This window comes from Scylla paramamosain, chromosome 17 (genome assembly GCF_035594125.1).
Source record: "Scylla paramamosain isolate STU-SP2022 chromosome 17, ASM3559412v1, whole genome shotgun sequence".
NCBI classification, from domain to species: domain Eukaryota; kingdom Metazoa; phylum Arthropoda; class Malacostraca; order Decapoda; family Portunidae; genus Scylla; species Scylla paramamosain.
Window position 1 is genome coordinate 11,917,367 of NC_087167.1, and position 21,349 is coordinate 11,938,715.

The 21,349-nt window shown below is 39.1% G+C and overlaps 1 protein-coding gene across 3 annotated transcripts; it reads right to left on the reverse strand.

Annotated features, from left to right (window-relative positions):
- Positions 1 to 122: 122 nt before the first annotated feature.
- LOC135108486 (ubiquitin domain-containing protein 2-like) lies at positions 123 to 21,039 on the reverse strand. 3 transcript variants are annotated; one of them, XM_064019559.1, is made up of 5 exons: positions 20,457 to 21,033; positions 11,423 to 11,650; positions 9,339 to 9,458; positions 8,244 to 8,363; positions 123 to 7,505 (listed from the first exon to the last, which is right to left on the reverse strand). In XM_064019559.1, the coding sequence occupies exons 1-4, from the start codon at positions 20,587 to 20,589 to the stop codon at positions 8,245 to 8,247; spliced, it is 600 nt and encodes a 199-aa protein (XP_063875629.1). In that variant the 5' UTR covers positions 20,590 to 21,033; the 3' UTR covers positions 123 to 7,505; position 8,244. The 3 variants fall into 3 exon arrangements, with proteins under 3 accessions (XP_063875629.1, XP_063875630.1, XP_063875631.1); XM_064019560.1 differs by having other exon boundaries at positions 7,262 to 7,505; positions 8,244 to 8,360; positions 20,457 to 21,039; XM_064019561.1 differs by having other exon boundaries at positions 7,262 to 7,505; positions 20,511 to 21,033.
- Between the last annotated feature and the right edge of the window lie 310 nt (positions 21,040 to 21,349).

Below are 21,349 nucleotides of genomic sequence, written 5' to 3' on the forward strand. Positions count from 1 at the left end.
TAATGCTACCACAACACAAATTTAATCTACTGAACTGTGTGAAATCTTTCGTTATATCCACTGAAATAACCAAGGAGACAAGAATAATTAAGGATTTACAAATGTTAATGGAAAGGACAAGCAAGTGGTACTGACTTTATTTGTTAATCACAGAAAAGGTCTGCTCATCATCATCATCATCATCATCATTTGGGCTTGAGGGATTCATACAAAAGCTACTCATTAACTTCATGATAGGAGAGACATAATAACAGGTTCCCTGCTAAACACTGGTAACTTAACACACACTCACACACACACACACACACACACACACAGAAAACAAATAAAAAAAAATGCATTACAATGTGTATATTATGTAGTATACCAAAACACTCACCACACCTACATACGTACACACACACACATACACACGCATGTCTCGTAATATAATATGGATAGATGTATAAACTATGGTATATACAGTCCTAACCTAACCTTGCATGCTGCAGGCCGGTGGATGGGTAGGGGAAGGTGCAGCAGGTCACCTTCCCCTTGTACAGGCTGTTCCCCCCTCATCCTGCTGAGTGGTGGCAACAGGTCTGGTGAAATGTTAAGTCACTCTGTGCATCTACAAGTGTGTGTGAGTCCAGTGTTCCTTCTCTTGGTAATGAGGCAGCAGATCATGCAGAGTGCATGGGAGGTGGTGAAGAGAAATAAAGGACCTTAGGGATGAGAAAAGAAAGGGAAGAAAAGGGAAGGAAGTTAGTAGAAAGACAAGAGAAGGAATATCTTAGGAGTGGGAGGTTATGGTGAAGCTGTTGGAAAAGGAAAGAGAAGAATGAAGAGAGAAGAATGTAAGTTGAAACAGACAGAAAAATTGATGAAATTTTTCAAGTTTCAACACCCTTCTATTGGGCTTATAATCTTGTGACATGGAAGGAAGAATGAAGAATGGAAGAATGGGAGAAAAGGAGAAAGCATGAAGGATCAGTGAGACAAAGGAAGAGATGGACAGGAAGGGTGAAACTATTTTAAGTCACTGGAATCTTTCCCTTCTAAGTCCTTAGGTTTACTGTAATACAGTATACACAGTCAGACTTCTCATGTAGTCTTTGTCTTCCTGTCAAGTCCTTAAGGTTGTAACTTGCTTCCAGTAGGCAGTTAGGGTTCATGTGTGGTCTTAGTCCTGTTGTAAAGTAAGTCATAAAGGTTGTAGTTTGCTGCCAGTATGCAGTCAGACTTCACTAGTAGTTTTGTTTTCCTGTACAGTCCTTCATTGATTCCTTACACACACAACAATAAGAACAGCACACCACCTGATGCTTGCTTCAAGGTTTTATGGATTTTCCTGGGGGCTGGACAGCTAAATGCTAGTGTTCCACTCACGGCCAGTTACAAGTATTGTAAGTTCACATTTCAGTCGTGAGACACACAAAGGCATTAGCATTTCTGGAGCTATAGTGTTAGATGCCTAACTCTTGGAATCCTTTAATCTCATAATTTGTTGGCAGTATGCACAGTTTCTTTTCCTCTCTGAAGTAGTCCCAGTATTCATTTATTCAGCTTTGAGTGGGTACCAGTGAAAATGTCTCATTTTGCTCACAGGTTTCTTTTAAGATGGTGTGCAGACACTTAATTCTGCTGCTGCCTTCTTCCCTAAACACCTTATGTTTTGCCTCTGTTTAAGAACAAGTCTTTGAGTCACTTTTCCCATACATAGCCTGTCTCCTTGAGAGTTCCTGCCCACAGATATAAAGGTAAATGGATAAATAAATGCTAATCCACAACAGATGTGGAGTGTTCAAAACAGTAAGTCAAGTAACTCATATTTCACTAAGAGACTGCTTAGTTATTCCCAGTCACAGTGTGGTGAGGTGAGACAGTGATGCAAGGAGATGCAGTGATCCTGTGTCTGCACTGAACATTAGCACTTCCCCAAGTCAGTCTGAGGCTGGGAAAATATAAAGTTACCATACATAACTATCTGTCAAGTTTTTAGGTATCTTTATTAGCTGATAGATTGAAAAAACTTCCTTTTACTTGAAATAAATCCCTGAAAATATTAAAATATGTAGCTATAAAAGAACCTATCTTAAAACATAACACATCCTGGTTGGATGACATAAAGCTGACTAAAGAATAAAACTTTCTACAAGAGAAACTTGGTGTTCCTGAACATTTTTGGTCAGACGGCAGGTAGAAGTCTCCAATATAGATAAGTAAAAGCATCTTTGAATGAGTTACAAGCCTCAATATCATTTTAAATGTCTTTCCACTTATACATAAAGTAAACCATGTTCTTCCTGAAGTACCTGTTGAACCAGTAGTAATTTTTGGTCATACATCAAGTAAAAGCCTCCAATATAGATAAGCTATAAGCTTCAATATCATTCAAAAAGTCAATCTCCATCAAATGCTCTTTCCACTTACACAAGTTAAATCATATTCTTCCTGAAATACCTATAAAGATTCCATTAATTTTCCTTAACAATGAATGCCCATTTCCTTTTGTCTCCATGTGATGGCATGATTACAATCTAGACAGAAACTTTGTCAAAACATTTAGGTAAAAATGCAAATACAAATATTGTAGGTGTATAAATACCAGTATGTACATAAATGATTTCCTTCAGTAATTCTTTCTCATTAAGACCTTCCTTTTGTATAACAACACAATCGTTTTCTTCGTTGTACATTTTTAAGCTGAACATTTAGTATTGTATAACATCCTCCTCTCAACAATTGCTATTCCCTTACTCAAAAAGTATGAGATCACAAGTGCAGGCTGGGACATATACTTTCTGTCACAACACTGTAAAAGAGTAAATGTGTGGACCCTTGCACAATGTTACAAGCCTCTATGTGTTTCTTCCATTAGTGAACCTCCCTATCCTCCTTATGAATATCTGCATCATTCTCCTCATGCAACCCAGACAAACATTTCTTTTTAGTGTATACATTCAACAGCCAAGTAAATTTTTATCAAGAATTTAGGCATATTCTCATAATGGTCTCCACATGATGAAAGTTGTGGTACACAGGATGTGAGTCAAGTTAATGAATGTCCTATCTTCATAATATCTACAGATACTTTTGTCTTATTCTTTGCACACACTACAACCACATCCAACATATTTGTAGAGTCAAGATTTCTATTTAGAAAGTGAAATTTATTGACATTATTTATTTTTCAAGTTAAATTCTTTTTGTCACAACATTCAGGTTTAATCCAATACTCATGAGTTTTTTTCACTTTAGATTTTTTCTGTCACAAGAACATTCAAGTGTAATCCAATTTAATTAACCATTCATTATTCTTCAATTTAGACTTTCTCTGTTACAACTCACAACATTCAAGTGTAATCCATTATCATTAACACTGCAGACAAGATACACATGAAGCAACAGCCAACGCAAGGAGTGTTACCCTGAGGACAGTCATGGATCTGATGTGCTTCTTTCTCTACAGGATGGAAAGGCATCTTCACCAAAACTATAACTGAAAGACAGGAACACCAAAAATATACGTACATTCCCCACTTGCTTTCTAAACCCCTCCATCATGAAACAGAAGGATCTCAAGAGCTTATTTACTATGCTGGAAACAAGTCTTCACATAGACAAGAGCAAATCAGGGGAAGGAACACTGAAGAATCACATCTCCTGAACCGTGAACAAGGATGATGCTACAAAACAGTGTCACTGGCTTTCAATGTACAAAAAAAACAGCAACTCAGGCAAACACACAATCTATAGAATCAACTTCAATCTGTTAAAAGCTCCACAAATCTGAATAACAAGGAGAATCTGGTACAAGGGATTTCTGATCACATGGAAAACTGCAACAGAGGAATGTGAGGATTAAAGATTAATACCATAGTTGCATTTAAGTTTAAGTACATACACAGGAGTCTGACTGGAAAAGCAAGACACTCAAGAGATACAGTGGTAGGCAGCAATGCATTCCTGGTGTGGTGCTGGTGTTTGGGGGAGGGACAGGGAATGTTACAAGGTATGCATCAGGGGCATTCAAAATAAATCTGTCTAATATGTATGGTGGAGTTTTTTTTTTTTTTTTTTTCAAGTTCAACAAACGTACAAGGAAAAAACTAGTATCTTTTATATAAGTGATTATTATATTATCAAATCTCTCTCTCTCTCTCTCTCTCTCTCTCTCTCTCTCTCTCTCTCTCTCTTTATGGTGTGTAAACTAAGAGGTATGGATGAGTTACTTGTATTGTCATAATGTTACTAGGTTACACACACACACACACACACACACACACACACACACACACACACACACACACACACACACACACACACACACACACACACACACACACACACACACACACACTGCCACAGCATACAACACTCCCCTGACCACAAAAGCATCAGGGATCCGTACAAGATGAGCCACAAAGGAAAAAAGACAGTTTTCCATTATTTACTTCAGTGCAAAACTAGTACATACGACTGTGTTCTGGTGACCGACTATGGCCTAAGTTAGTGTGTTCACATATGCCTTGGCCACCTTCATCCTACATCCCCCACTGCACACATGATGCCTATAAGATTACAAACTATATGATAGATTCCCCCCAAATTGTACCCTGGTTTCTCACACTTCCTCAAACCAGACATAAGAGGACACATAAGTAACAGAGTATAAGCTCCTGATGGTGCTGTTCTAATCCAGACAAAATGAAGTTAAAAATGGTCTTCAAAGTTTACTTTCTAAAGGCACATTTGCTTTCCATGCCCATGACTTCTCAGCAGATACAATGGAAATTAAAACAATCGAGTAGAATCTGGTGATGAAACATGTGATGAAACAGCAGAAGCACTTTATTTCCTTAACATTCAACTACCTTCTCAGACAAGGGAGGTACTCAAAATGTTGCAGATATAAAGTGTTTCATCTTCATCTTGCATTTTATTGCCATCAAAGTCTACTTATCTTTACCATCCAAAACAGAGGAATGTGTGATGAGATAAGACAGCCACACTACTCCATATCCACTAGTAGTTAAATGAACAGAATGCAGAATGCTAACACTCAGACACTACCTGTGAACTGAACTAAACAGTAATAACCTCCCAAATCACTCCCTTGGTGTTCCCAACATCCATCAACTTTTCAGCTGCTTTATAACAGGAAAGGAATTTAAGACTGCAAACTAACACAACAAATGCAATCTACCATGTGTGGCTGATATGTCCTGCACATGCTGTCACCACACAGTTTTCTAAGTACAATGCCTCTGATGGAACAAGTGTTGACTACAATGCACACACAAATATCACAATCATAGAACCCTTTTGGGTTAACATATTGTGAATAAATACTACCACACACACACACACACACACACACACACACACACACACACACACACACACACACACACACACACACAATCTCTTGTGCCAGCCTTCCCTACACTTGTCACTTTCCTATTCTTCTTACCTCCACTCCACTCTATAACCACCTGTTTGCAGGCTGGCTCCTCACAACTATATGTACTTTCTTCAATACATGTACTAGATTGTCTTAACCACAAATACTCTCTCTTGCTCTCTCTCTCTCTCTTGTATGTGAAATTGTGCCACAGTTTTATCTTTGCTATTACAGTGGTGGTGATTGTGCTGGTGAGTGAGGGTAGTGGTAGTGATAATGTTGTGTTCTGTGTGACAATCTCTCTAAAGGACTAAGTGGAGTGAGTGACAAACCTTCCTCTATTACATGATACAGTAGTTCTACATTTCCTCCCTTTCTCTTGTATGACTGAACAGTGAAGGGGGGAATAAAAACATAAGCAAGTATATAAATGCCCATGTCACCTTTGTGCTGACCAAGAATAACAAACTGTCTTCTAGTTTATCTAATAATCCTACTTTCCTTTCCCCCATTCTCTTATATTGTGGTTACAGTAAGTGTAAGGGGGAGAAAACATGACTAAAATATATAAATACCCCCTTGTGCTAGGTACTAATGACTCGCTCTAGTAGAAAAGTGACTCCACCTTGCTCCCATTCTCACACATGATGCTCGCTTAGGAGAAACACTACCTTAAGTACAAATAAATATAAATGCCTCCTGTCAGTAAATGCCAGAGGAAGAAACAGGAACTAATGCACTGCCACAGTCACCACTGCCACACCAGAAGGGTACGAGAAGTGTGGTGAGGGTTGTGGTGGTGGTGGTGGTGGTGGTGGTGGTGGTGGTGAGTGACAGCATAGCAAGGAATTGAATCTCTTTGAGCACAGGAGCATGAGCTTGGTGTGTGCACAGTGCATCACATGCGCACACACACATACATACCAACACACACACACACACACACACACACACACACACACACACACACACACACACACACATACTAATCAATTGTCTTTTCACTTACCACAAAATCAATGAAAAAAAAAAAAATGAAGCTATACTATCATCATCAACAACAATAATAGTAGTCATAATAATAATAATAATAATAATAATAATAATAATAATAATAATAATAATAATAATAAGTACGTATACCATCGTCAGTAGTAACATTAATATCAAACCCACCAATAATAAGCCTACCTACCTCTATTGAGAGGTAGTAATATAATAATAATAATAATAGTAGTAGTAGTAGTAGTAGTAATAGTAGTAGTAACTTCATGAAAACAGGTTCAAATCCCATGTCCTTTTCTACAGACTACCCCAACAAACAACACATCACCAACAAACACAAAGACAAGGACAGCACATACACAAACAATCTGCAAACAATACTAAAGCACAAAAAGACACAAACAGGCAGCAAACAAGGCAATGAACTGACTAATAAGGAATAAAAATATCTTTGTATGTTAATATCAACAGTGTTCCCTTATGAGAGAGAGAGAGAGAGAGAGAGAGAGAGAGAGAGAGAGAGAGAGAGAGAGAGAGAGAGAGAGAGAGAGAGAGAGAGAGAGAGAGAGAGAGAGAGAGAGAGAGAGAGAGAGAGAGAGAGAGAGAGAGAGAGAGAGAGAGAGAGAGAGAGAGAGAGAGAGAGAGAGAGAGAGAGAGAGAGAAATTAAAATAAAATAATCATACCAAAGGAACCATATATAGTTAGGGAAACACAGACAAAACACACACACACACACACACACACACACACCATACATTCCATCCATAAATTTTCACCCTATCTCTCTCTCTCTCTCTCTCTCTCTACAAATAATTCTCCAATCACAAACCAAATGCAAAATTATTCTCTTTCCTTCCTCACACACACACACACACACACACACACACACACACACACACACACACACACACACACACACACACACATTCAGCCATCATCCGTCACCCTGCATCCATCCCCTCAGCTTCCCACAGCGGTGAGAGCCTCCTCGGATATGATGGCCTGAATGATGAAGCTCGGGTGGATGTTACACTCACATATCAGCAATCGGTCACCCAGCAGCTTCCCACAGTAGAACCACCGCTGCCTCCTTCCCTCTAGTGCTTCCTGGAGCTGTGGGATTCAAGTGGTGTTACTGTGGTGATAGGGGAAAGTGTCTGAGTCTGTGTGTGTTACTGTGGTGATTGAGGAAAGTCTTAGTGTGTGTTACTGTGGTGATTGGGGAAAGTCTTAGTGTGTATTGCTGTGGTGATTGGGGAAAGTGTGGCTAAGTGTATGTGTGGTGTTACTGTGATGATGGGGGAGGTGTCTAAGTGTGTGTGTGTGTGTGTGTGTGTTACTGTGGTGATAGGGAAATGTGGCTAGTGGCTAAGTATGTCTGTTGCTTTACTGTGGTGATTTGGAAAGTGTGGCTAAGTGTGTGTGTTGTGATGGGACTGTCTTGTGATGTGATGAGAAAAGTATATGTTAAACAGAAGATATACAGTGATGCCCCTATGGTTCCTATGAGTATATTTACTGAATGCTTATTACTCATATCTGTGATGCACAAAAAATACACAGTAATATAAACAGATGTGACAGTTAACTATGAGGTAAGAATTGAACAGAATGCTAGTCTTGAAAGGAGAAATGAGACAAAGACCACTTGCTGTACATCAGAAACATGATTTATGAAGAATCAAACAGAATATTAAAGAGACAAGATAAATAGACTAGGACATGAAGGAAAGGAGAAATGGAAAGAAAAGTGCCTGCTGTACATAGGAAACAAGACCTGCACTGAATATAATGAAGAGTTAGAGACAAGATAAGATGAGAGCTGTGAGATGACAGTCAGTGGCTACGTACATCAAGCTTTTTTCTTGGCGGTGGCGATAGTGTCGGTGGAACGCACAGTGAGGCGAGTGTCCACACTTGTAGTGGAGAGACGGACTCTTAACACCAGCGCCTCACCCTCCATGCTGCCTTCTGGGGGGACAATGCAGCAATACACTAGTGCACCCATACAATGCTCACCTGAACACCAATACACCAATAGCATACATTAATTAATACACGCAAACAAGAACTGGTGGGACAGACAGACAAAACTGACTTAAACAGTAATACCTAGAATGTCTAAAGGGATTTTACTTATTTAGGAAATGTAATTTGTAAAGGCTGTGGTGCAGTGTTCTTTTATGTTAATAAATAAATAAATAAATAAATAAACAAATAAATAAATAAATAAATAAATAAATAAATACAAAAAAAAAAGCCCACTGAAGGTGCCAAAGAGTATAATCCAAAAAGAATGATCCAAAATTTGAGAAGTTTTTTCAAACCATCCTCTTGAAATAATTCAAGTTAAAGGCAGGAGAAAATACAAAGAGTTCCAGTTTACCCATAGCAAGAACAAGAGGTGGATGCACTAGGTACACATCCATCTAATCCTCCACATCTATATCCAATTTACCCTAAGAACATCCCCTTCTTTCACTGCTGAGGGTTCACTGGCACAAGTCTGATCCAAAGCCACCTCTTTTGACACTTTATATTCATTCATGGAAAAAACTGGTATCAGTGTAAGTCAGTTCTTATTATACCATTACATTAACTCAACAGAATAAAAAAATATTATATCTTATCCTTTTCCATCATATCAAAAGAGAGAGAGAGAGAGAGAGAGAGAGAGAGAGAGAGAGAGAGAGAGAGAGAGAGAGAGAGAGAGAGAGAGAGAGAGAGAGAGAGAGAGAGAGAGAGAGAGAGAGAGAGAGAGAGAGAGAGAGAGAGAGAGAGAGAGAGAGAGAGAGAGAGAGAGAGAGAGAGAGAGAGAGAGAGAGAGAGAGAGAGAGAGAGAGAGAGAGAGAGAGAGAGAGAGAGAGAGAGAGAGAGAGAGAGAGAGAGAGAGAGAGTAAAACAGAACAGCAAGTAGAGCAGAGCACCACCAGGACAGTCACACACCTGCCTCAGGATGTCCCTCCTTGTCTGGAGACCGTGGGAGAATGTTGAGCGGGAAGGAGAGGCAGTACACAGGCAGCTGGTAGCGAGTGCCCAGCTCATCGTAGCAGTCTGTCAAGGCACCTGTAGGGAAGAGGTCAGGTCAGGGAGCATGAAAGAGAGAATAAACAGGAAGTTTGTCAAGACACCTGTGAAGGAAGAGGCTTGGGAATGGACTAAAGGAGGGAAGTATGTCAAGATACCTGTGGGGAAGAGGCTTGGGTTAGGGAGTAGGGATGAGGGAATGGATAGGAGAAGGGAAGTTTGTCAAGGCACCTGTGGGGGAAGAGGCTTGGGTCAGCAAGTGGGGACGAGGGAATGGATGAAGGAGGAAATTAAAAGCAGATTTGTAAATGATGCATGGGAGTGAGGGAAGGAGGCTGGAAGAGAGAGGGAATAGGAATGAGGGAATGGATGCTGAAAATGAGATGTGGCTTTGTAATGTGTGATGTATGGTAGGAAAGCTGTGGGAGCAAAAGAGCATAGAGGTGAGGAGGTGAATACATGAGTACATCAGTGTGAGTGTATGGGTGAGCCGCTGATAGAGAGCGATTGGGTGCGCACTTGACATTCCTCTCAATGGAACTCAAATGTGCTTCCTTCTTTGGTTTAATTGCTTCTATGACCTTGTTTGTCCATCATGTAATCTCTCTTCTTTTTCCTTTCTTTAATTCCTCTCATGCTGACTATCTCCCCTACAACTCCTAGTATTCTTACTTGTAATATCCTCAACACATCCTCTTATTTTACTTTCTCTTTCCCAACATTTACCCATCATGTGGATAAATGTTCCCCTTCCTTTGAATAATTTCACAGTACCACCCTTATAACCCTATTATTCTAAACATACTCTTATTGTACACTTTCTCCTTCCCAACATTCAGTCCTTGGTCAGCTGTACCCACTAACCTCTTTCTCTTGTCTACTTTATATATGCAAGAGTTAACCATCCAGTCTTTCTCTTCCACTTTCACTGATAATCCCTATTTTTGTGCTTCCTACTATCCAGACCTTGAACACTAGCGACCTTGCTCTTTCTTTCACGTGTGTGTGTGTGTGTCTGTGTGTGTATACGTGACATTTCACTGATGTTTCTTCCAAAGTCTTTGTGCAACACATGATAAATGATATGAAAATGTATGCCTAACAATTCATTAGCCTGCATCATGTTATCATTTTCAACCTTGCTGGCATACTTACAACAGGTTATATTGAAATGTTTGTACTCTTGTCTTTCTCTCAACCTACAAAAGTGACATTTAACCAGCACCAAAACACTTCTTATTTATTGAAGCGTGACATTTCACCTGACATTTTCAATGCTTTACACCATGAAGATGAAAATCACATTTGTAGAATTACTGAGGCTTTTCATCAAACATTTCCTACATTATTATGAATTAATATTTCCTAAAGTTAACAAAAGTGACATAGACAAAGAACAGTAAAGTTTGCCCTAGAAATGTCAGACTAAACATAAAAAGATTTAATTTTCTACCATTCTCTTTAAGTTCTTCCTTGTACTTGGACTGAAAAGGAAGTTCATGTTTCTTCAGCCTCTCCTCCAATCACTTCAAGCTCTACATCTCCTACACATTGCCTTCCTCCATCCCTCCTTAACCCAAACACAATTTTCTATTTTACTTTCTCTACATTCTTTCTTAGGCACTTCCTTGTGCTTGAAAGATGACCTTGTCATTTCTAAAGCACCTTCCCACTGGCCTTATTAACAAGTCATTTATTACCATTATCATTATTACTACTATTATTATTATTATTATTACAAAGCGCCTACCTCTAAGTTCATTTTAATCATATTGTTAAGTCTTTTCATCCCTAAATAATGTATATTTTTAGCATCACCACTGCCTAATCATACTAGTTATTATCATTATCACTATCATTATTGCTACCATTATCGTCATCACAAACAGGCACCACTGGGAAGCATAATGTACATTTTCAGCATCACCACTGTCTTATCAACAGACCATTCACTACTATTACCTTTGCCATCATTATATACACACACACACGCACGCACGCACCGTTGGGAAGCGTAATGTTGGCCCCGTCAATGATGGCCTGCGCTAGGTTGTAGTCATGGGTCTCAATGGCCAGCGCGGCGGCCTTCAGGGCATCCCAGATCTCCCGCCGACCCTCAAACGCCGGCGCCGTGTCCCAGAACTCCTCCCGCTTGCTGCGCACTTGGGTCTCCGTGAGGGGCATGTCTGACTTCCACCGGATCCTTTCATGTCTAAGCGGGACATTTTTGCCTGCAGGAGGGTAAAGGGTTAAAAGAGATACTAGCACAAGAGATCTCAGTTAGCACATTACTAGGAAGATCATTTCTGGTGGGTTCTTTCAAGTCTAAGTGGGACATTTTTCCCTGTGCGAGGATGAAGGATCACTAACATGAAGAATAACTGAGACATTTTGGACAAGTGGAGGAAGGAGGTGTAAGGAAAAATGGATTCCCTTGAAGAAGCAGACAGCGAAACTAGTCAGGAAATAAAATTACCTTATCCCTCGCTGATAAGAGGTACTACCATAAGGGATCTGTTACATTAATTAATAGGAGGATAAAAGAGGATAATTTTCAATAGATCCTTTCCTAAGTGGGACATTTTTGCCAGCAGGGGAATGAAAGATTATTACTGGGAACATTAAATGATGAAAGATACTATCATAAGGTTTTCAATCAGTAAACTAACTTGACATTCCTGCAGGAGGATGACTTACAGTAACAACAGTCATTGAAAATATTATCATTAGGGATCTCAATTACTACAGTTAATAGGTATACATAATTTCATCAAGATGTTCTAAGAATTCAGTGGGGCATTCTTGGTTGCATGAGTGTTTGTTTTGGGTGTAGAGTTTAATGTTTAAATGAGATAAATTATTATGAGACATTCCTTTTATCGTGGGCATCTCAGTCTCTTGCCATGCCATCCTAAGTCACAGTGAGACGGTCTTGTCAACTAAAAGCTCATAGATGTTTGTTTAAGATATCATTATAAGGGGAAATCATTATTCATCAGGGTCATTATAAAAATTTTTGTTCTTTTGAATGGCAATTTTCTCCTAGAGCAAGATAAGACCCAGGCAATGGAAATGCTGCTTCTGTTATGATCTATTATAAAATGCATCATTTTCTATATGCTCACATCAGTAAGTTACTTGATACACTACAATGTACAATTCTATTTTAATTCATGTATTTTCTTGCCCCTCAGATGGCACTAGGCCTTAGTTATGCTAGACAATGTTAGTATTGGGGGCAATGACAAACTTCCAGTGTATTCTCACATATCACTAAGGGACATGTTTATATGGCAGGAGATGGCTGCACACTGACAAGATATTTATATGTACAGTAGAATCTTGGTCAGTAGTCAAGTATTTACCACACTTCTTTCCACTATGCTCAGTGTTTCCCTTCAGTCTGAAGTTCCCTGATGTAGAAACAATCTATTAACTGCCAGATTGTGTTTCCTAAGAAACCATCAATGGCCAGATTATCCAAAATAAACTGCCTGCAAATCATAGGACTGTGTCAAATTTTCTCCCAATCTTAAGTTCCCTGGCATACAAAAAACCTATTAACTGTTAGATTTTGTTCCCTGACCAACTAAGAATCTATCAACCATCAGATTTTGTAAGTAGATCCCTGCAAACCCAAGGACTTGAGACAGAAAGAAAATCCAAAGCACAGTGTGACATAAGTACAGAGGGTTTCTTAACTTTTGACCATGACTGATGTGATGAGGAACCATGACAATTTATCATAGATGTATTTAAAAGAAAGCATTAGTATTTATAAGCTGGTGTATTTACCACAGACACTGACAGTAATTATGAACATTACATTTTATCAGAGAAGGTTATTATAAACAACTTACTTATCAAAACAGTAGTAAGTATATATTTATCATGGTGATAAGAATCAAAGGTGCACTTTATATCAAGGCCAGTCATATCATATGTGTATATATATAGTGAACCCTCAATTTTCTGCACTAAAATGAGAGAAGGCTGTTAGAAAGCCAGGATTTTATGACTGATAGATGATGGAAACAGTATGAAAAATAGTGAATCATTTTGCCATCTTCCCAATAAAAGTTATGTATATCCCTTCCCAACTTTTAGTGGTTTAATTTTTTTATATTTCAACTTTACAATAATGCAAAAGTAATAGATACAGTGATATTACCTGTCCAACTTGATTTTTTTTTTTTTACATTTTCTCAGTCCAGAAAATCAAGGATTCACTATATATATGAGATTAAATATGTTTTTTTATAAGTCAAGGTCACTCATTCATCCTTACATAGCTAAGAACATCAAAGCAGAAGCATTAAATGTGCAGAAAATGCATAAGTAAAAACACAGACATGTATTCTTAAATATTTGGGGGTCTCTCATCAGCACTATTCATTCAAAGACTACAGAGATGAGTATACAGGTCCTCGGGTTTTTTTTTCTACTGACAATGTAGAATCCTTGTTATGATATCACTGGAATCATGAAAATGCCTTTGAAAACCCTTTATACAGGTTCTCTGGGGTGTTTTTCCTATTGACAATGAAGAATCCTTGTTATGCTATCACTGGAATCATGAAAATGCCTTTGAAAACCCCAACTTTTTACTAGAGGCTGTTGAAAATAGTTAACAAGATGCCAAAACATTTCAGAATACACAGGACAATCTCACAGAAAACATCAGCAGCAAAACAATGGACTGTAAACTACAACTGTGAAGGACTATACTTGTGTTCTTAGTATTGAAAACTTTAGTCAAGATTCCCAAATGTTTCAGCATCTTATCCTAACTGCTTTTAACATGGTGCTGTGAGTTATCAAGTGCTTTCATGACTCTGTGATAGTTTAATAAAGATTCTGAAGCATCAAAGGAGAAAAATATTGAGACCCTGACCAATCATCTCAGTGGCCTTTGAAAACAGTCCTGATCAAAAGATAATGTTTATGAATGCAAGCCTTTGTTTGATAAGTATAGCTGCTCCATGGAACAGAAGTTTTTTTTTTCATATAAATTCATATAAAATTCATTTTCATTCATCAAATTAATTGTATAGTATCTTCTTTTATGCATGTTTATTAATTTATTAACTCTTTCACAGCAACAGGCAACAATACACAACTTTAAAAGCACAGTATTGAATCCTGAAAAGCATCTATAACATTTGAACAAATGCATCAAGAGAACAGACTTTCTAAATTCATAGACTATCATGTTTAGAGATACCTATGAAATTAAAATAAATATGGTTAGTGATTTCAGAAAGTGACTTTGCTTCTTTCTCAGTTCTGCTCCTATTCTCTTTGATCAGAATAGCATTTGAGTGGACTTCTTTTATCCCTCTATTCTTTTATTTTCATTTTCTTTTTCAATGTTCTCAGCCAATTACCCAGATGCATAAGAAAGGAACAATGTGCCGAATAGCAGTGAAGGAGTTAATCTATTATATTAATTTACTATTGATTTATAACAATCCTCTAAGGACAAACATGAAAAAAAAAAAGGATGCAAAGGGAGAATGAAAAAATTACAGGCAGTGAAAGAAACCATTCAAATAAACCACATGCTTACACTGGACTCACTTTCACTTACTTTTCCTCTTCAGCTACATGTATGTGTGTGTATATATATATATATATATATATATATATATATATATATATATATATATATATATATATATATATATATATATATATATATATATATATAGTTTTAATTATTATACTTGAGTTACCCCACATTTTTATTATTTTTTCCTTCCTGAAGATTTGGAACAATATACATGTTAGACAGTCTCTCTCTCTCTCTCTCTCTCTCTCTCTCTCTCTCTCTCTCTCTCTCTCTCTCTCTCTCTCTCTCTCTCTCTCTCTCTCCATTATGAATGATTTGGTGAATACAAAAAAAAAATGCAAGTGAAGAAAGGAAGGAAAGAAGGAAGGAAGGAGGGAAAGAAAAGAAAGAAAAGGAAGACAGAAAAAAAAGAAAAACAAAGAAAACAATCATGGAAAGAAGGAATGAAGAAAGGAAGGAAGGATCAAACAAGCAAAGAAAAGAACAAGAAAGGAGAGAATGGAATGGAAGAAAGGAAACTCCATCTCAAAAGTAAGCATTCCAATCCACTTCCTCCCAGACACCATGAATAAGCATGGGCTGTCGCTGGGTCCCTCAAGTGGCCTCAAGTACCTTTTGATTAGATACACCACAATGCATTAAGGAGGCCAGAATTTCAGAATTTGGGTTAAAATTTCAAGCAAACTTAACAAAAATTGAGGGAAATAGTTACAGTGCAGGAGGTCATGAACAAGTACTAAGTGGGGGTATTGACACAAATCTTTAATAGCTCATACCTCAAAATTATCTTTGCTATATATATTCAAACTGCATCTCCTCCCAAAGTTATTAACCAATTTTAATTGTTTGTTTTCATGGAAAGAGAAACTTATAATGCAAAGAACTGGTTAAGAAATGGGAATATGTGATAAAAAAAATAAATAAATAAATAATATGTCTGAAGAAAGGAGAGAAAAAAAAATTCCTATGCATTTTGAAAAATATGCCAAAAATTTTATGTCTGAAGAAAAAAACGTCAGACCTCAAAGTTGTTTAGTATATCTCAGAGAATCAAATGTTAAAAGGAAAACTTGTAGTGAAAAGCAAGAAAATTTAGTTCCAGTTGTTCTTATCCAAAAATTCTGTTTTCCAAAATTATTAATAAAAAAAAAAACAATAAAAGTGTGCAAGCAAACTTAACAAAAATTGAGTGAAATATTACACATATGACCACCTAACTTCTGTAAAAGTTGTAAGAAGACTGAATATAAATTGTCTGGGGGGGGATTCTAACCTCCATAACCCTTTGAATCTAGTGGTTGTCTTGTAGATATTGTTGTGCAGCAATGGTGTGCTACAGGAGAGGCTGCCTGGGAGTGTATTCCTGTCACAGTGGTGGTGGTATGACCATGAATGTGAAATGGACTGACTGACTGATTGACTGGCATTTGGGGTGCGATGATCATAAGGATGCAATATATCAAATGGATGCATTATATCAGACATGATTGATTTTTTTTGCTTTTACATTCACCTTTTATTCATGTTTGGGATGCTATAATACCTAAATCTGTTTGCAAGGACTGGTTAGAAATGCGAGAATGAAGTTAATTTTGTCTTTTCAGGGTACAGAACTACTTATGACTCAGTATTATTAAGCTGAGAGCCTAAATTACTGAGTGTCTAATAAGCTGCAAGTGACTGAAAAAACAGTGTCTGGTAGTGAAAGGTTTAAATATTACCTACTAAAAATTATACCTTGCCATCTGACAGGAGAGAAAGGCCCAAGATACAGCCTGTCTTCATGTGCATGTGTGGTCCACTTGGCACAGATGATCCAATTCTTCTTACTTGTGTGTGTGTGTGTGTGTGTGTGTGTGTGTGTGTGTGTGTGTGTGTGTGTGTGTGTGTGTGTGTGTGTGTGTGTGTGTGTGTGTGTGTGTGTGTGTGTGTGTGTGTGTGTGTTTTGTCATGGGGATGAGAGATTAATAACTAAAATTTAATACACTGAATTTGAGTAAGTTTGCATTTTCATTTCCATACCTACTTTCATTTACCTTTCTTCTAAATCCATGTATATTCCTTGCTTCCACCATATTAATATCTCAGTCACCCTAAGTGCCAATGCTTGGATGGCTGTATTCCTCAGCAATGCTTCAGGAAATTTTGACATGTATGTGGGAAACAAAGAAGTTACTCTGGCTTCCTCAGACCACCTCTCAAAGATGGGCAGGTAGGAAGCTTAAGACCGATAACATTATGTCTCAGCTGATTATAAAAGGTCTGGCACCAGTCCCTCAAGATAACCTACTTTTTTTCTGTCAATAGCACTGAACCCTTACCATCTAAATCAAATGGTTAGATTTTCAAGTGACATTATCAAAGTTTTCATGGCTGAATTTATGTTCCCACAAGGATGTTTTCTTAGCTATCATTATACTATTGCTCCCTGCCTTCAAGCATGCTTTTCAGCTTCCCTATTTCCAACATGAAGTAAGATTAGGCAAATTTTTTATCAAGATTACAATGTATTGATTACATAATTTTGTATGAGTCATTTATTGCACTACAGTGAATCTGGCCTTACTTGCTACTCAGGGTGTTGGCTGGACTTGTCTAGCAATGATGCCACAAAGACTGTCAACACACATATGAAGATTCTCTCTCTCTCTCTCTCTCTCTCTCTCTCTCTCTCTCTCTCTCTCTCTCTCTCTATTATACTGTAATCCTTTGCCTTAATTATTTCAAAATTATAAGTTATTATATGTATACAACTGAATGTTTTTTTTTAATGGCTTTCAATCTGAAGATGGATTATCAACACTGTACATCTTCCAGTACACTTGGCAATGCATACAAGTTGTGTAGCACTGCCACCCCTGTGTTCTTGACATGTGAATCCTTTAAAGGGTGCCCAGCTGGCCCAGGTTAGGTCAGGTCACTCTGAGGTTGAGGTGGCAACAGGACAGACAAGTATAGCCAACACCCCAAGTACCAAGTTAATCTGGATCCACTAAAGAAAACTAAGACTGCACAGGTGCTATTCATCTTGGAAGTAGATATTTACAAGGTATCGGTGGTGTTCACTTTGCCAAATACAACACTAGAATCAAAGTTTCCCCATTACACCCAAGGGACTACATTGTGTTTCCATCAAGTATTTTTTCTTCTTTTTATGTAACAAGGCCATCAGCTAAGGGCAACAAAAAAATATTAGGAAAAAAAGGCCCACTTAGGTGCCAGTTCCCAAAAAGATTGCCAAACAGGAAAAATCAAAAGAACATGTATCTTGAAACCTCCCTCTTGAACGAGTTTATCTTGAAACTGAAACCTCCCTCTTGAATGAGTTAAGTCATAGGAAGGAGGAAATATAGCAGCAGGCAGGAAGTTCCAGAATTTACCAAGGAAAGGGATGAATGATTGAGAATACTGGTTAACCATTGTATTAGAGAGATAGACAGAAAACAGGTGAGAGAATGGAGAATGTCTTGTGCAGCAAGTCCACAGGAGGAGGGGAGGCATGTAGTTAACAAGATCAGAAGAGAAGTTAATGTGAAAATAGTGATAAAAGATAGCATGAGATGCAACATTACAGCAATGAGAGACTGAAGACAATCAATTAGAGGGAGTTGATAAGATGAAATACTTTTGATTCCACCCTGTCTAAAAAGAGCATTATTAGTGGAATCCCCCCATACACATAAAGCATACTCCATTCATGAACAGATAAGGACCCTGTACAGAGTTAACAGCTGAGAGGGTAAGACAAACTGGTAGAGACAATTCAATGCCTAATTTCATAGAAACTGTTTTAACTAGAGATGAAATGTGAAGTTTCCAGTTTATATTATAAGTAAAGGACAGACTGACGATGTTCAGTGAAGATGAAGGGGACAGGTGAGTGTCACTGAAGAAGAGAGGATAGTTATCTGGAAGATTATGTGGAGGTGATAGATGGAGAAACTGGGTTTTTGAGGTATTAAACATTACTAACTTTGATCTGCCCCAACCACAAGTCAGGCATTCTGTGGCTCCCCTGCATGAACTGTGTACTTCCTAAAGGGTTGGACTTCTATGAAAAGATGTGAAAAAGTGCAGGGTGGTATAATCAGTGTAGGAGTGGAGAGGACAAGAAATTTAGTTTAGATCATTGATAATAGGAAGAGAGCGAATGACAGGACAGAACCCTGAGGAACACCACATTTAACAGACTTAGGAGAAGAACAATGACTGTCTACCACAGTAGCAATAATACACTCAGAAGTTACAGAGAAGGATAGAAGCTGTAGGGGGGGTAATTTGGAAATCAAAGCTTTGGGCCATACTCTATCAAAGGCTTTTGATGTGTCTATGCCAACAGTGAAAGTTTTGCCACAATCCCTAAAGGAGGATGATCAAGACTCAGTAAGGACAGCCAGAGATCACCAGTAGAATGACCATGATGGAACCCATACTGGTTATCAGATATAAGGTTGTGAAGTGATAGATGTTTAAGAATCTTCCTGGTGAGGATAGACTCGAAAACTTTATAGAGTATACTGTGGAGAAAAAATGTTTATAATGAAACAGGCCAGTGTTTTCTACCACTCTTTTGGCTACCTCAGTTTTACTCTTGTATTTCAATTTATATATATTTGCAATCATACAATAGTTGAGAGCAATGTATTCAATGCCTTGCCTATAATACAGTGAAGTAAACAGTATTTTTTGACGCATGCAAAGCTCCTGTAATTTCATATATCTGAATACATGCAGGGCTCCTATAATTTTACTAATCATGCTAATCTGTTTTTGAAGAATGTCAGAGTTGCAGCTCACCTAGGGAGATCTGAAGGGGTGCAGATCCCATGTAGCGAGCAAGCTACTGTGTGAGGCTACTGACAGGTCCCCATGCAATAACTTGCATGGGGACCTTCACTCCATCAAAGGATTACCTTGGTAATAATGTAACCTCATGTAACAATCTACCCAGGGGATCTGTCAACCCTAAAGCACCAAGTGGTACTACACAAGGAGATAAGAATATAAAGGAAACTGCAGGAGGCCTTCTGGCCTATACACAACAATCCCTGTAGCATTATTTGAAAACTACACTACAATAAACATGAAGAGCAATCCTTAACATAAGTGAAAACACATGAAATAAAGATTTACTTACTTTAAGTATTCTACAAAGAAAACTCTAAATTCTAGGCAGAAAAATCTCCCAAGCTGGACATAAGTGTCAGGCTTGACCTCACCACCCCACCCTGCCTCACCCTTCCCTGCTGAAGGCTGGGGCGGGCCTGGGGGACGCACCACACAATTTTGACATCTGGGCCATGCTTAACACAGCACACTACCACACGGGGATACACATGCACACTTCACTACCTCCCCAGGAAGCCAGGTAGCGCCACACCAGCTGGGCCACAGGGCACAGCTGCTGGTACTCCCACGCCCACACCTCACCTTACTGTCTACTGCTACACCCAAAGTGCCCTTACCCGAAGGCGGTGCTGCAGAGCTCCTCACCCCCCTCCCCGCCCCAGGACGCCCACCTGTCAGGGGTGCGGCGCCCCCCCCAGGAGAGGCGGTGCTGGGGGTGGTTTCCCTGGGGGCGCCTACACAGCCGCCCATCCCGCCCGCGGCTGTGAGGGGCGCGGAGCCAGGTCGGGCGGGGTCATCCTCACCACCCCACTGCTCTCTGCTGGCCGGGGTACAACGACCCCTGACCCTGCTGCTGTGTGCTGTGCTGCTGCAGGGACGCCGCCCGCTACCACCTACTGGGGAGGAACGCCTCGTCTGGCCCGGGGGACGCCTCGGGGTGGCGCGGCGGGACCATCCAGCGCAGGGGACGGCTGCTGGCTGCTGTGCTGAGCCAAGGTTTAACTCTATGCAACACCGGGAATATGTCCACTCCTCACACCAAGTACTCAACACCGCATACGTATCTCTCCTGTGGCGCTGTGCCTCCCCTGTGTGAGTAGTAGAGGTCAGCTGTCACTATCTGCTGGCTGATTCCAATATCTTATCGGGGGCGGCCACCACACATTCTCTTATTGACCTGCTTCTTCTCTTCCCCGACTGATACCATCGCTTGTATTATGTAGTTTCCGGTTTTATCTGCCTTGTCAATAGTCATATGTTAACTTGGTGTCTTAAACTCCTGTCATTTAATTCAACCGCATCCAGTAATACAGTTTTCTTTCTGTCATGTGGCAGGATCTAAGTCATTTCACTCTACACGAGGCTCTTTAAATTACTTCTGCATGTTCTTCACGGGGTGCTCACGTGCAGGCTGGTATCACTCGTGAGGTGGCCCGTATGCGGTACAGGAATGCCACCAATTCCTGATCTTAAAGGCCACCGGATCGAACTTTTGGTGGGGTGAACCAAC

Coding starts and splice junctions, on each gene's coding strand:
- LOC135108486 (XM_064019559.1), bottom strand. CDS start 20,589: ATGGGCGGCTGTGTAGGCGCCCCCAGGGAAACCACCCCCAGCACCGCC. Junction 11,651..20,456: donor CTCTGCAGCACCGCCTTCGG/GTAAGGGCACTT, acceptor ACCCTCCTGCAG/GCAAAAATGTCCCGCTTAGA. Junction 9,459..11,422: donor CAACATTACGCTTCCCAACG/GTGCGTGCGTGC, acceptor TCTTCCCTACAG/GTGCCTTGACAGACTGCTAC.